Here is a 12,876-nt window from a genome sequence, read left to right as displayed (position 1 = left end):
TAGACCTGTCTGGTGTGCGGGACCGGGGACCGGATGGAGGCCGTCGGGGGCCTGCGGGGCGGGGGTCCCAGCTGTGCTTCCGAAATGTTCCCCCAGCGGAGTCAATATTCCCGCTCAGACTTTGCGGTTGTTGTTCTGCTGATTGCAGATTGCTTTGCTTTGCTGACATCCTGTTTTGTTTTTGGTTTTTACATCCCATTTGTTGTTTCTTTTTTATCACAGAAACGCTTCGTTAAGGGGCTTAGGCAGTACGGCAAGAACTTCTTCAGAATTAGAAAGGAGCTGCTTCCCAATAAGGAAACAGTGAGTACAATTGGACTTTATGTAACTTGATTTTTTTCCTCTTCGCTCTTGCTGCTTCTCCGCGCTTGATCTTATGAAATGGTTTCCTTTAACCCTGTGTTGTGTCCGGACTCAGGCGGGTCTCTAGGATCCTATTCGTTTTGCTTCACTTTCGGTTTTCGCTTACGATTCTACATAGTAAAGTGACAGATTATGCTTACCCTCACCCCACCCCCAAGAAAGTGGATTTCGGAACCGAAGAATCTCTGGCATCAGAGGGTTAGTGGGGGGAGGGGAGCCTCTGGTGTTGGGAAGTTAACATCTAATTTTAAATACAGTGGCTGAAATAGAAGATACCATTTATCACGAGTTTGGATTTGGTTATTATCAAAAGTGATCAACAAATAATAGAGCTAAGAGGTTTGTAGCTCAGTATACTTTAAATTCTCTTGGCACTTTTATTTAGTTAAGGTTGCTGTGTTTTAAAGAGTAGCTTTAATTTGCCAGTCCTAAAAGTTTGTACTTTTTTTTTTAAGTGTGTACTTTTTATTGGAGAGATATCAAGGGTCCTATAAATTGCTTGAAATGAGGCTTAAAAAAATTCCTTTGATACTAAACAAAGCTGAGAGTCAGATCTAATGACGGCTCTTGCTAAATTGGGGGGGAAGCGGGTTTGCTGAGAAATCTTGGGAGTGAGGTTACTTGAAGAGAATGCCACTCCAATTAAAATAAATAAATAAATTTTAAAATAAAAAAAAGAAGGCCAGTAGGAGATTCATTCAGTCTTACCTGACTGTACCTGTAATTTCCTACAGGTGGTATTGGAGGAGAGTGGGGGAGCCCTTGGCTAGGCCAAGGAGTAGGGGAGACAGGAAGTGGAGTAGGACCAGCCTCATTACAGTGTCTGTGGGCTCTAGGAGTGACTTCAGGACCTGGGGATGGGAGGTGAATATTTAGGTTTTGAGCGGCTGCTTTCCCCATCCTCCATCCCCACCAGCTGCTTTTGGGAGTGGAAGGAAGAGACTGTTCTGGGGGCAACATCCATGCCAAAAGCTGTGGGGCAGTTTGGATTTTGGTTTCCTAGTTGGGTATTGTTTATTGATTTCCTCTTATTCAATTTTCATTCTTTTCAGGTTTTTTTTTAAAAACAAAATGTTTCTGGACATGTTTTCTGTGCAACACCTTATAAACAGAGCTCATAATAGGGAAGAAGGTTCTGAGATTTCAAGTATAGCCTCGTGTATATACATTTGTGGTTTGCATTCATCAATCATGATTAGATGAAACTTTCAATATTTATTATACATCTGAATATGCTGAGATAGGTCATTTTGAGGATAGTGGAAAAAAGCTGTTTATGGACAATAAAATATGGGATGAATCTATATAATCAACTTATTTTGCTTTTTCCAGAACAGATTGGAAAAAGATATTTAATGTGGAGCTGTGAATGAAATACTTATATGTTTTCTGAGGATTTCAGTTATTTGAAGTAAAAACTAAAAAGACTTTACCCAAGTACAGGAATTTTGGTTTGGCCAGATTGTAATGAAAATGAGAGAGATCATTGAGGAGATAGGTCTGATCTGATGTGAAGGCCCAGATTATGACCTCTCAGCCTGAGTTTTCTCTCCTTGTGCTCTGCGAAAAAAATTTCAAACCATGAAAAATTTGATATGTTATTCCTTGACAATTATTTTATTTCTCTCTTAGAAAATAAACTTAATAGTAAGATTAGGCAGTGAATCTAAAATCTAATGTCTAACATTTGGAAATGCCAAACAGTTTGCATTTTATCTCCCTTGAGGAAAGGGAGCTGAATGACCTTTAACCTAGGGTAGGGTCTTCTGATCTGTGTTTCCTCTTGCTTTTGGTTGGCCCTTCTTACTGGTGATTTCTGACTCAAGAGTTCTGAGAACAGCCACCTTCTGAGCAGGCTTTCTGGTCTTCTCCAGGTGCCTCTTTCCTGAGACCCTCCCATTACTTCTCTGCCACCCTTGTTTCCCAGCCATGTGGCTCCTCACCTCCCACCTTTTCTGGCACCCAGCAGTCTTCCTGTTTCCAGCCTTTTCCTCTGGGCACCACCATGGGAGAGTCATTTGCAGCACTGGAGAATGGATTAGGGCTGACATTGGCAAACCGTTCCTAGTGTTCTGCTGGCTTTTGCATGCAATTAGAGGTTGGTAGTAGGATAAATGTAAGTATTCCAGTCAGCTGCAAGAGTCACTCATCTTGTATTTTCCTTAGTTATCAACATGGCCACACTAGTCAGCTAATCATTCACAACACATAGGGAGGGGAGGGCAAAGGTTAGCTTTTCATTTTTGCTGCAGTAGAAGAGAAAATGTTCAGGTACATGTTCTTGGTTCAAAACTAGCTAGGTAGAAATCTTCATATGGTCATGCCTTTTAAAAAAATATGTGTGTGTGTGTAGCAAATCTTGCTAATCTAGATACTTTCCATATTCTGTTCTATTTACCAGAATTATTAACTCATTTCTTTGCTATTCTCAACTGACTGGAAACTTCAGAAGGGTGTCAGCATCCAAAAGAACATGCCTGATTGGGCATGGGCTCAGGGTCAGCAGACCTGTGTTCTATTCTTGGCCTTACTGGTAACTATAGTACTTGATGATCTCTTTTAACTGAGCAGTCTGCTTTGAGTTGTTCATTGGGAGGTTCAAATCCTGTGAGGTCAAATCCTGACCAGGCCTGGGAAATTATTTTTTCTAAAATGGTGTGTCTTTGCATGAGAATTTTATAGGCATTCTATTCTCTATAAAATGTTTGCACATCTTTGGCTTTTGCTGTGCCAGAGACCAAAGTCATCTGCCACTTACCTGCCACAGGGCCTTATGCAAATTACTCAGCCCCTCTGTCCTTGATTGTCTGTGTCTGTAAAATGGGCTGATCCTTCTACCCGTAGGATTGTTCTGAGAATTTAAATGAGATAACGTCTATGAAGCGTGCATGAAAACACTTGAAAACAATTGTTCTTCCTGTCTACCCCCAATTAAAGTGGCTAAATGCCATGAGAAGTACAGAATTGTTTTCTGCTTGTAAGTATATTGAACCTATATAAAATGAAGTTACCTGTTTTTCATTCATCTGTGTTACAGAAAAGCGCTTTAATTGAAAACCAGTGTGTGGATGGCACAACCTGGTTTAAAGGGCGTAAGCCCTCCGTCTTGGAGCTTCATTGAGCAGAGTTCCATCCCCGTCAGGCCATTCAGTGCTGTCACGCATTCAGAGCTTGCTGGTGGTCATGACCAGCTTCCCCAGCTCTTTTGGTTTCTGGTGTTGATTACTCAGGAGCTAAATCTGTCTTTTCTCTGAATACTGCTACCCACTGAAGTGGGAATAGTGGCTGTGATTGTGGAAAACCAACTGTTTATAGAGGCTTAGTTGAGTGGGTGTTACATGTTACATGTTCGCAGGAGAATAATTGCAGTAGTTTTAGCGTCACAGTCGTGCAAATATCCTGTAGCTTCTTATCTTTCTTCCAGTTCTTGCCTTCTCTAGAACTGTTTGCCTCCCTCAGTGTGCTTATGAGATGTATATAAACAGTAAAATATGGTAAGGAATTTTTGCTGAGCATCTCAGTTTCCCCTTGGCTGTATGCCTCTTCTCTCTCAAGATACTGTTTGGTCTAAACCACATCAGAGTCTAGGGTATGAGTACGTTTGTATAAATCACAGCAAGTGCCCCACGGCTGAACTTCTGAGAAATGGATGGGGAACGAGGCCTCTTGGGTTCTGCTTTAAGCACTGCCGCGTCATCTTTGGATTGATGAATCACATGATATTTGATGCTAAGGTAATGACTGAAGAAACAAGAGACCTAATAGAATTGAATCTTAATTACTAGGAGAGGAATCCATGTTGTATATAATACAAAATAATAGGTGGTCCCAAAATAATTTTTTGTTTGATTTTTACACATTGTAGTTTTCTTCAAAACCATGAGATGATTACTCAGGTGACATATATATCTTCTTTCATGCTGAGCACATCCCTTTGTTTGTTTGAACCCAGGACTTTCTGTGTCTGACACGTGGGTGGTTGTCCCTGGAGTCGTGGCTGGCCTTTGTGTAAACCTCTACCTGCTGTTGGTGTGGACAAGTTCAGCCAGCATTGCATCTAGACAGGGAGGGAGCACTAACTTAGTGACCTGTCTCAGCTGCAGCCAACTTTACTGAGAAGACAGTTTGATCCACCCTCACTTGGTAGAGAGAAGAGGTGACCCTAGAGGATTATTGGCCTCTGGACAGAGAAGGGGAGCAGGTACATGCTCTTGACTGTCTTTCTCATCTTTTGAGTTTTATTTTTGAGTACCTCACCCAACAGAGATAAGTTCATGTTATTTGTCAACCCAGTTACTGGTACATTAATATTTACTATACCAGAAATTCATTTTCATCCACTTCCCATTTTCAAAGCTAGCTAAACATTCTGTGTAGTTCAATTTTAGAAAATTTTGTATACCACTGAGCATGGTGATGGTGAGGTGTCTGTAAAGAGAAGCAAAGAGCCTGCACTGCAGCAGGAAAGGTGAGCCATTTGCATAGTTGGCAGTTTGTGCTCAGGGCCCTGGTGGAGGTCCAGGCCCCGCAGTGACCATGGGGGCTGGGGGTTTCTGGGAGGCTAATTGGAGGATTTGGTATTTGAACTGAGCTTTGAAAGAAGGATACAGGCCGAGGTTGGGAGGATGGAGGAAAAGCAACTCTCCAGCTGTAGGAAATATCATGAGCAAAGGCATGGAGACAGGAAATTGCAAAACGTGCCCAGCAAGTCCATGAGTGCGGTTGGGGAGAAGGCTGCAAGAGCTGATGCCATGGCACGTGAGCCAGAATTACGGCTTGGAGGTGGAACTAGGGGGAACTTGAACTTTCCCCAAAGGGTGAAATTCGGGGACCAACCAAAGGATTCTGAGAAAAGAGGTGATCGCATGGGAGCTGAGCATTCTCCAGCAGCAGTACCAAGAAGGTGGAGACCAGAGAGGAAGGTTCTTGTTAATTCAGTCTAGTAGTAGGACAGAAAGTGGGGAGCCAAAAATGGTTTGTAGAAATGGAAGGCTTTTATCTGGACTTTTCTCTACTGAAAACTTAGGTTTTTTTTTTTGAAGAGGACTAAAGGACCAGCTGGGTTTGATGCTTTAAACTTTTTTAACCTTGGGTGATAGGATGTAGGGGATTTAACATTTTAGTTTGAGAAATAATATGAAAAATCAACCATGTTTCTCAGCTGCATTTCTGAGAATGAATTTTACTAAGTATGTGCTTAACTTCTGAACGTTAAGTTGTTCCTTTCTTCAGGCAAAGTATCTTTTGCATAGAGCACATTCCATCAGCAAAGAATAACCACTTGTGAGAGAGGGCATTAAGATGGAGTAATTTGGATTCTGTTAATATTAAGAGGTTAAAACTGACTCTCAGCGTTGAGCATGAAGTTTTATTTAACTTCAGGTTATAACCTTAGATAAACAATTTTCTAGCCTCATTAATGCTTAATCTAATGTTATATAGCAAAGTGTGGACTTCCTGAATCGGTTGATACTGTTGAGGACACAAATGTGTTATAGCTGCATAACATACTTGGTTGTAAGCCAGAGATCTCTGACTGCAAATGCTGTATATACTCGTTGCTCTCAGTGTGGTCCTCAAACCGGTGTTATCCGCATCACCTGGAGCTTGTTAACATTGCAGCCTTGAAGCCTCCAGTCCCTTCCTATTGAAGCAGAATCTGCATTGTAATGAGCTCCCCAGGTGATTCGAATGCAAAGTAAAGTTCAGGAAGCCCTGCTGTTTACAGTGATGAGGCCCTGCAGAATCTCAATCCTATCTGTCAGATTCATTCTTAAAATAATGTTCTTTTCATTCTGTTAAAACTGTAGATTATTTCACTATTAAGTAGAGCTTCATTTCCCTTTTCAAAGGATTGTAGAGTATTTCAAAGTATTTGGCAACTTCCTGGGTGGTCCAGTGGCTAAGACTCCAGGCTCCTAGATCTCACTTGCACAACTAAGAGTTCACATGCCACAACTAAAAATCCCGCCTGCCTCACCTAAGACCTGGTGCAGCCAAATAAACGAATTTTAAAAATGAAAAGTATCTGGGCTTATTTTCATTATCAATAATATACTTTCCTGATATAGCTTCCCTCTTCCCATCTGTCATTTTTTTCCTCTAGAAGCACAATTGTAACTCATGCCATATTTCCTCTAGTTTTTTTTTTTTTCTTGGCTGCATCTTGCTGCTTGTGGGATTTTAGTTCCCTGACCAGGGATCCAACCCAGCCCACAGCAGTGAAAGCGCTGATTCCTAACCAGTGGACCTTCAGGGAAGTCTTGATGCCATGTTTCATATAAACACTGTTGTCCTCTTTATCTTTTGACATGCAGTCATAGTGAGTTACGTAGAGTAACCCCCTTACTTGTTTCAAATAGAAACCTTTTCATTTGAAAGGATGACCATTGCCTATTAATATGATGCAGTATGCTTGTTTAATACTACAGTGTTTTTAGGTGTTTCTTTCTCTGGAACTCCAATATATGAAGGAGAAACATAAATATTTTGAAAGGTTGGCAGGAAGTGAGTGTGAGGACTGACATGTGCCATACCTTTCTTTCCCTTAATAAGTTGTCCTGGGGTAGACACACATAGTTGGGATTTTCCGTTCAAGGCAGAAGTGATCTCCCGTACAAACAGGCAATGCATTTTGGCAGCAAGTACTTTGATCCTATAGTTGTTCCCATTAAAATGGAGCAGAGCCTTGACTCTCTTCGTTGAGAGAGTCTAAACTGTATTGTTATTGGACTGGGCAGTTTTGACTAGGGAAATCTGAGGAAGAGTGGCTGATGCCCTTGTGTGAGTGAAGCAGTTAAGAAATTTGCTTGTAAGAAACTTTTGCTCATGATGTTGTGGGGGAAGGGAGGTCTTTAAAAATTAGATGAGTTTAAAATTTTTATTTACTTATTTTTAGAGTAATTATTTTTAGTTTTTTTTGAATCGGTTTTATGTGGCATCAGGTTAAACAGATTATATCAAAACTCCCAGAGAATTAGATGACTTTTTAAACCAAGGGCCTTGGATATTTGCTGTTCTCAGTGTAAACATCTTAGACTGGTCTTTGGGACTATTAGGACTGGTGGGAACGGCATGAGAGTGCTTCAGTTTCGTGGGATCTATTGCTTGTAGAAACTGCACTCAAATGAAAAACACTGTGGACTTCTGGTATTATTGAGCAGTGTTGCTTGTAAGCATCAGTTGTTCATTTGCTGTTGGCATTTGCTGACATATATTTCTTATGATTTGGTGGGTCTTGGTTACCTGGTGACTTTTAAGATGAAAACATTTGTCACTTTTAAGGCCTAAATAGACTCATTTATTTTATTAGCTGGTAAAGCAAATGGAAGGTTTGAAATGGTCTTTAAGAAGACTTTAAAGTTCTGATTATAGTCAGTGTGTTTATCTCCTTGGAGCTCATATTTTATATTTTAAGTGGGTTTTTTTTTAAGCCTTAATAAGACGTGACCCCATCCTAACTTTGAAAATTCAGTTTGCTGATGTTTTTAAAAAATAAATTGTCTGTTAAAAAGTGACGTTAAAAAATAAATTTTAAAATGTATCAGCAATCATAATTCTTAAATAATTGGTTTTTTTTTAATTTATTTTAATCTTACCTGAAACTATGCCAGTGAGTAATACTCAGGAAAATAGAGTAAAAATTAATTGTATTGTTTTGAAACGTGATGCAAAGCCTTCACCTTGGTCTCATTCACAGCTGCTCACCAGTGGTGGTGGGCAGGATACCTTGCCCCTGAAAAATGTTTTCTGTTGTGTGTAATTTGAAAGCCAATCGTATTGTGGAAATAGGAAAGGCAAGCACGAGAGACTTGCCTTGCGACACCAAGATTCCATTAAGCTCTGTTTTCTTTTGGAGATGTTTAAATTTTTTTTTTTTTTTTTTGAGATGTTTAATTTTTAAGTTTCCGTTTTAATGACCTTTGTTATTTTTTCCACTTTGAAAATACGATTCTTATGTTCAGATCTTTCTGAATCCTCTGTATGGTGGCTCTGTAATTCCTAGGATTTGGCCTTTGAGGAGACTGAATTACCCTCACAAGCTGGCAAGATTAAGAGTGTTTGGAGAGAAGGGTTTTGGGGAACCTTGGTACCCAAGACCTGTGTGCTGTGGGATATCTGGGGTGCATGAACGGATGCTTGTACTCCTGCGATTCACAGCCTAGTGAAGAGGTCGGTGGCTTTGTGTTCTTCCCTGGAGGGTTCTAGGGCTTCTGTCGCCAAGATCCTGAGCTTGGTTGTGGGGTTCTGCATGGGGTTCACATCTGCAAAAGCCACACGGACCTCTTTCTCTGTGGGTTGGCGGCCGTTACCTGAAGAGCCCAACTTCTCTCAGTGAAATTGTGTCTTTCTGCCCTTTAAAAATACTCATTTCTTCTGTTTTAGTTTTGGCCTGTAGACTCTGCTTTCTTTTTTCTCTGATGCATTTCTCTTCTGCACATATACATGCATCTGTATATTTATATAGAATGTAAGGCCTTCTGGACAGGGATCTCATTTTAATACCTCCTTATTCACCTTTAGTGCCCTATAACAGGCCCTGATTTAATATTTATTCAAAATGAAGTGTGTGTGTGTATATGTTCACACATATGTGAATGTTGGGATTGAAATGCATTGTGTGTGTACCTATGTCTTAAAAGCTTAAAACCCCTCAATGTCTTAAAAGAAAAGTCCTCCTCATTTTTTGCTCTTTGTGTTGCTTTTCATGATCTGCTTAGATGCTCTTTTAAAGACTGCGTGAACCCTGGACATTCCAGGCCTTCCACCATGTAAGGGACAGGAATCCTTATTAACTCTGTCCCAGGATAGTAAGACTGTGGCTCAGGGTTCACTGTGCACATTGGACTTTCCTGTTCTGTTTATCATGGGCAGTAAATCAACTGTACTATTTGCACAGCAATTCTGTTTTCTAGATTATTTATAAGATTGAAACCCGTTGTTTATTTTTCTCAGCAGGTTTATTGAGCGAGTCAAGAATAAAATATTGTCTTAAGCAGTAGAGTAAGCCATTAGCCAATTGGAGCTTGGCTTCAAAACGTAGAGTGTGTGCCTGTGTGTATTTGTGCATGTGTGTCTGTACGTGTATGTGTGTGTACTGGAGGTGAGAGCCAAGGGAGGTGGAGGAGGTTCAGTGTTGCCAGGTCTTTGCAGCTTTGCATGGTTCCAGTGACTGTGGATTTTTTTTTTCTCTCTCCTTCCTTTTAGTCAGTTAGTGAGTCACCATCATATGCTATTTTATTATCTTGAAAACAGTCTGGAATTTTTATCCTGTGTCTTTTCCGTACGAGTGAAACACCACTGGGGATGTTTTGAACAGTATTAAGTTGAAGTTTTTCCTGTGATGTTTGGTTATGTATTTTCAGCTGCAGCCATTGTCTCTTTTGTTCCCAAGTGCAGGAGTTTGGATTTTTCTTGAGTTTGGCAAGAAATGGTAACTTTGGTGTGTTTGATTATTTTCAAGGGCTGGAAGCAGTGTAGGTCTCGTGCCTCTGGGATTTGGTGATTATTGATTTAGGCACATGCCTCCTAAGATCAGAACTCAGTTCATTTTCCCACAGATGCTCTGTTTTGGGAATGTGTTAATGAGGTACATTGAGCCAGGTCAGAGATTTGTAGCCTTAAGTTGTCGAGAGAGGTGTTTAAGTTTTGGAGGGAAAATATGGAACTCCTGTGATAACTGAATTCAAAAGCAAATCAGCCCTGTGAATCTGTAAACACACCAGTAGCAGAGTAAAACCGGCAGCAAGTAAATTGCAGACATTCTGGAGAGAGTGGGATAAAAAGCAAAACATAACTTTTTTTTGGCTACACTGTAAGGCTTACAGTTCCTTGACCAGGAATCTTGGTTCCTTGACCAGGGAGTGAACCCAGGCTCTGTCCTAACCACTGGACTGCCAGGGAATTCCCAAAACTTCTAAAATAAATTTCTACGTTTGCTCTGTTCTCTGGACTGAAATTTACTTATTAAAACTTGAAGCCTTATTTTTGGTCTAATCCTGTCAGATGACTCAGGAGAAAAGTCCCTGTGTTTCTCTGACCATATTATGTCTACCAGATGTTTAGGCAGAATGATCCAGTTAAAGGACAGAGTGATTCTTTTGTATTCATATTAAAGTGTGCATATTTAAAATTTAAGAATATGCACCCATTTATCCAGTCTATTTGTCTTAGACTCAGACTAAAGCATACTATTTTCTTTTGTACTGTGTTCTATTTGTCTATAAATACCTAACATTGTTACGACACTTTTCTAGAAATCGGTGACTTCTGACTCTGGCTAGTGAGAATGTATACAGTTTGTGGTTTAGTCCTCACACAGTTGATCAGCCTGTTCCGCCAGCTCCCTGGGTGTCAGGAGAAGATGAAGGCAGGGGCTCTGCTCCGTCCCGGTGGTCGCTCCCACCGTAGTGCATGTCAGCATGAACCCCAGTGCTAGCCTGCATGCTATGGACCTTGCATGGGACCACAGGAAGAGCATGCCTCCTGGAAGATGTGCCTGGAGGGCTGGAAGCTGTTTGAGGGCTAGGTGTTTTAAATGTTAAAAAACTTGTTTGAAATGTCTTGCCAGAGGAAGTCCTTGAAGTATCCTTGCTGAGGAATTTTCCAAATACCAAGTCCCTCTGCAGCTTTCCCAAAGACTGTACTTCATTGCTCCTGAGAGCCCAGTGACAGTGGACCCTTTAAATGCGGTTTTAAGATGGTTTTGGACAGCTCTATCATTTGAAATGCCCTCCTTTTCTTGAGCAGAAATCAGAATCACTTTACCTTCTGGAGGTTGACCCTCCCTCTCAGAGGGCTTTCAGATGGGTCAGGGCTCCAGACTGCAAGTTGGGCCCACCCCATACCTTGGGTACTCAGCTTGGGGAGCTGAGGGCTGTCCTGTCTTTGCCCAGCCCCTCCCTCTTGCCTGGAGGCAGGTACCTGTGCTTATTTCAGGGCACACTTCCTAGCATAACAGAAAGCCATACTGCAGGCTTTGTTTAGTCTGTTGAGTTACGCACATCTTGAGGTTAGCATCTTTACCCTGGCTCTCATTTCCCACAATGAGAAGGTGTTAAGATTACCTGATGCAGCAGTGCACACTGAGACTAGCCATCGTGAGGCCATTTTAACACCCAGAGTAAACTTGAGCAGAGTTGTCCAGTAACAAACCACAGCATAATCATGCATGAAGCTGTAGGCTCTTGTCTTGTGGGAAAAACCATTAGCTTCAGTCATGGCCCCAGATCCCACCACAGGAACCTGTCAGCACTGAACTACCCCTCAAGCCCATTCTTGCATGTTTGGTAAACCGCGGCTGGAGATGAGATAGCAGGCCTTTAGCAGACAGATTCAAGGGTTGAAAGCAAAGCTGAAGGTCTTCCCCCGTCCCTCCAGGGAATAAAGCCTGAAAAGGGGCTGTTTGTGCACTAAACTGCCAGCCCTGTGTTTCAAGGTAAATTATTGCTCTGGTGAGTGCTGTCCATTCTCCACGTTGGACTTTCTGATTTTCATTGAGCCTTGTCCCATCTGACTCTTGCAACCCCATAGACTGTATCCTGCCAGGCTTCTCTGTCCATGGGATTTTCCAGGCAAGAATACTGGAGTGGGAGGCCATTTTCTTCTCCAGGGGGTCTACCTGACCCAGGGATGGAACTGAGGTCTCCTGCATTGCGGGCAGATTCCTTACTGACTTGACCCAGGGAAGCCAAGTTGGTTGGGGCACACCCCAACAGTGTGCTCCATGGTGAGTGCACCCCGACCCCAGGGTGACAGCCTCATCTGTTGTAATCTGCTAACCCAGTCTGAGTAAGAAGCCAGCATTTTGATCTGTTCACTGCCGCTGCATCACCAACTCAGTGGACATGAATTTGAGTACACTCTGGGAGATAGTAGAGGACAGGGAAGCCTAGCAAGCTGCAGCCCGTGGGGTCACAGAGTCAGACACGACTTAGCGACAGAACAGCAGCAACAACAAAGTCTGTCATTTGGCTTCACGGCCCGACTCTTGGATAAACACAGATCCTTAGGTATCAGGTTGACCATTTCCTGTTCTCAGATGCTGTACTCCTGTACTCCCTCTGCTGGTTTTGAGACAGGTGATGCTTCCTTCAGAAATGTAATCGGCTCCGCACTGAAGATGACATGGTCCATTTCCTGGGCCTTCAGCTGTGTATGTAGCACAGGAAAAGCAAGAAGACTCCTTCTGGCTATGGGAAAGTTCCTTCAGTTTCTTAGGCAGGGCTAGCCAAGAATAGATGTGGTAGAGATTCCTCTGCCTCACATCCCACTCCTAAAATACTACCGGACCCTGTAGCTTGTTTGGGGGCATTTCTCTGTTTGACTTTCTGTTCACTTCTTGTTTTCCTTCACTGCACCCCCTGCCTTCAGCCCAGCCCCACCTCCCCCCATTACTCTGCGGGAGTCATTTTTTATAGCACACATAACCTTTAAGCCGGAAAGAAAGTGTATTGCTTATAACAGAATTAATCTCTTTTCTGCTTTTATTTTGAAAAGTCCTCCCTGTTGTTT

At 42.0% G+C, this 12,876-nt stretch overlaps 1 protein-coding gene across 6 annotated transcripts in view; it reads left to right on the top strand.

Moving 5' to 3' along the window:
- RERE (arginine-glutamic acid dipeptide repeats) overlaps nt 1-12,876 on the top strand; it is a 435,792-nt gene that overhangs the window by 376,148 nt on the left and 46,768 nt on the right. For all 6 annotated transcript variants that reach the window (XM_043486137.1, XM_043486136.1, XM_043486133.1 and 3 more), the window contains one exon: nt 223-303. In XM_043486137.1, coding sequence (XP_043342072.1) covers nt 223-303 — 81 coding nt within the window. The remainder of the gene's footprint in view (nt 1-222; nt 304-12,876) is intronic.

Source organism: Cervus canadensis, chromosome 13, assembly GCF_019320065.1.
Source record: "Cervus canadensis isolate Bull #8, Minnesota chromosome 13, ASM1932006v1, whole genome shotgun sequence".
Lineage (NCBI taxonomy): Eukaryota > Metazoa > Chordata > Mammalia > Artiodactyla > Cervidae > Cervus > Cervus canadensis.
This window is presented reverse-complemented; position numbering and strand designations above follow the sequence as displayed.